The following is a 2,500-nucleotide window of genomic DNA, read 5'->3' on the forward strand; positions in this document are numbered from 1 at the left end:
CCCCAACACACACACACACACACACACACCATATACTTCGCGAGCACGAATCTGGCAGTCCGGCCTCCAATGGCAGCGGCGATAATCCTCGGACTCTCGAAACCCGAGTGAGTGCCGTTCGACCAAGCGAAGCTCACGACTCGCTCGCCATCTCGCTCTACGTCGGTGATGTCGAAGCCCTTACCCTGTAGATCCTCCAGCAGGCGGTTCAGACTGCGGTGGGAAGGGTGGGTTAGGCGGGCGGGGAGATGGGGGTGTGGGGAGGGGATGGGCATATGGGCACAGGGTTATGCATTGTATGTACAAAGACGTGTACAGTGTTCGCCCATCTGTAGAGACATCCATGGTGACATACAGTCTGTCTGTCTGTCTCTCTCTCTCCTGAAGAACAAAAGGGTCTTGGCAGGACTTACGAAAGGTCTACAGGCGGTTCCGGAGCTGTGGGGAAGGGGGGGCCCACGGAGACCAGGAGGGGGCGCACCTGGATGGGAGTAGAGTCCCCGCACTCTGGGGGTGGGGGTAGATTAGTAGAAATGCGAATGCACGGTGCATAGCGTGCGCTCTTTCTTTCTTTACACACACACACAAACACACACACGGATGTGATACATTAATTTGAACCAAAACACCTTCTATCACAACAATATCAAACGGCACCCTCCCCATCACCGCTACAGTAATCAACTACAAATAAAGATTCCTACAATTAAAAACCAAACCCAAACACAACCAACGAAAAAAATAAATCAAAACTACAACAACAGTAGCAACATCAAGTAGCAACACTTAAGACATCCCTCTGCAACGCATCCAAATTCAAACAGACCATGAACGGCCAGGCATTCCGAGCAGCGGCCGAACCCCCTATTAGTTTATCGGGAAAATCAAGAACGCTGAAGCCGGCGCCGGAGGTTCCATCTACCGGCGCGAACCACAAGCGTATTATTCTTCGCTTCCCGCACACTGAAGGCCAGGATGTTGCGGTTAGTTAGTTGTAGGATAAATGCATTTGTTAATTGTGATTATTATAGGTCTGGGAAGGGTATGACTAAGCTTTGAAAATGTTACCATGAGGGAGCTTCGCTGTTTTTGAAATGTATATCTATCTGTATAATCGGATATGTTTATATATATATACACACCCATCTATCAACATTCATATATTCATATATATCATTAATAGCCACTAGGTTGCATGCATATATCTATATATCTATATTCATAACAAATTATCTATTCGATTACCACAGATCGGCATATTTATCCTGAAAATAAGATTGCATGGTAATGATTCAAAACTTAACGATATCTCACCAAAATTAACTCGAGGTTGAGAGATGTCCAGAATGGGGTTGAGAGGCACACTTGGGTCCTCAGTCACGCCTTCTATAAATGCAACAGATTTATATGTTAGAGTGTGCAAACGGAAGAAGATTCGATTCGCCTTCGCAAATCTCTCTGAACTAGAATATTAGATGAAACATCATATCGAAATAAAATTTATACGGAAATCAGTGCGTGACTTAACAAAATAAACTTTATCATATATCAATAAATTCTCTTATCAAAAGATAAAGATGTATGATTTAATCTAGCAGTAAAGAGTAGTGTGTTGCATAAAACAAAGGAAATAGAATTTGTGACTTAACAAAGGAAAAAAGTAAAATTTACAAATACACAACAAATAATATCACAAAAATGTTGAACACAAGGAAAAAACATACTCATTCTCGCCATATTAATGATAAATTATTAGTTCCTCAACTAACTGAATAGAGAAAAGGATAAAGCAACCAAATAAACACAAAAAGACTAAATCAGTTAACAAAATATCGTTAAAAATAGATTTATCAAGCATTGATTTCTCAACTCTTAGTACTAAGACTTAAAAAAATGTGGCATCAGTGCTAAAACTTAATTGTATGTATAATGTTTATTGAATTATATATATATATATATATATATATATATATATATATATATATATATAATAGATTAAACTATTAATTAAGCTAGAACCAAACAACCCAAAAAAGAAATAAAACAAAACGCCCAAAAAAACAACAAACCCAAACAAGCAGTCAAGAACCATTCCCTTACTCGTGGTAGGAGGACAGCAGATGAGCGGTTCCCTCCCGACGAACCCGCAGTGGACCGGGTTCTCAGCGGGAAACGTCTGAAGAACCGCGGGACACGAACTGATAAGCCTACATATCCCTTGGCGACCGGAGCGAAGCTGACAGCTCTCGAACTCCTCTTGGGGGAATATGATGTCTGTGGAGGGAGGGAGGCGGGGAGGGGGGTAGAGGTGGGAGTACGGAGAGGAAGGGGAGGAGGGGTGGAGGGGACGGGGTAAGGGAGGAGAAGGGGGTGGGGAGAGGGAGGGATTAGAATCAGGAAGATAGTCAGGAGGGGGAGCGAGGGGAAGAAGGGAGGAGGAGGAGAAAGAGGAGGAGGTCAGACGGGATGGGGGAGAGGGTAAGAGAGAGGGGGGGAGGGT

General features: G+C 43.4%; 1 protein-coding gene across 1 annotated transcript in view; it reads right to left on the minus strand.

The window, feature by feature from the left end:
• LOC122251907 (venom protease) overlaps positions 1 to 2,500 on the minus strand; it is an 8,634-nt gene that overhangs the window by 4,529 nt on the left and 1,605 nt on the right. The window contains exons 2-5 of the mRNA XM_086546853.1: positions 2,101 to 2,274; positions 1,315 to 1,386; positions 414 to 507; positions 30 to 213 (exon numbers count right to left, since the gene is read on the minus strand). Of these exons, the coding sequence (XP_086402979.1) occupies positions 30 to 213; positions 414 to 507; positions 1,315 to 1,386; positions 2,101 to 2,274 (524 nt within the window). The remainder of the gene's footprint in view (positions 1 to 29; positions 214 to 413; positions 508 to 1,314; positions 1,387 to 2,100; positions 2,275 to 2,500) is intronic.

Source organism: Penaeus japonicus, unplaced genomic scaffold (assembly GCF_977035675.1).
Source record: "Penaeus japonicus unplaced genomic scaffold, GWHDUDI00000001_assembly GWHDUDI00000018, whole genome shotgun sequence".
In the NCBI taxonomy this organism is placed as follows: Eukaryota; Metazoa; Arthropoda; class Malacostraca; order Decapoda; family Penaeidae; genus Penaeus; species Penaeus japonicus.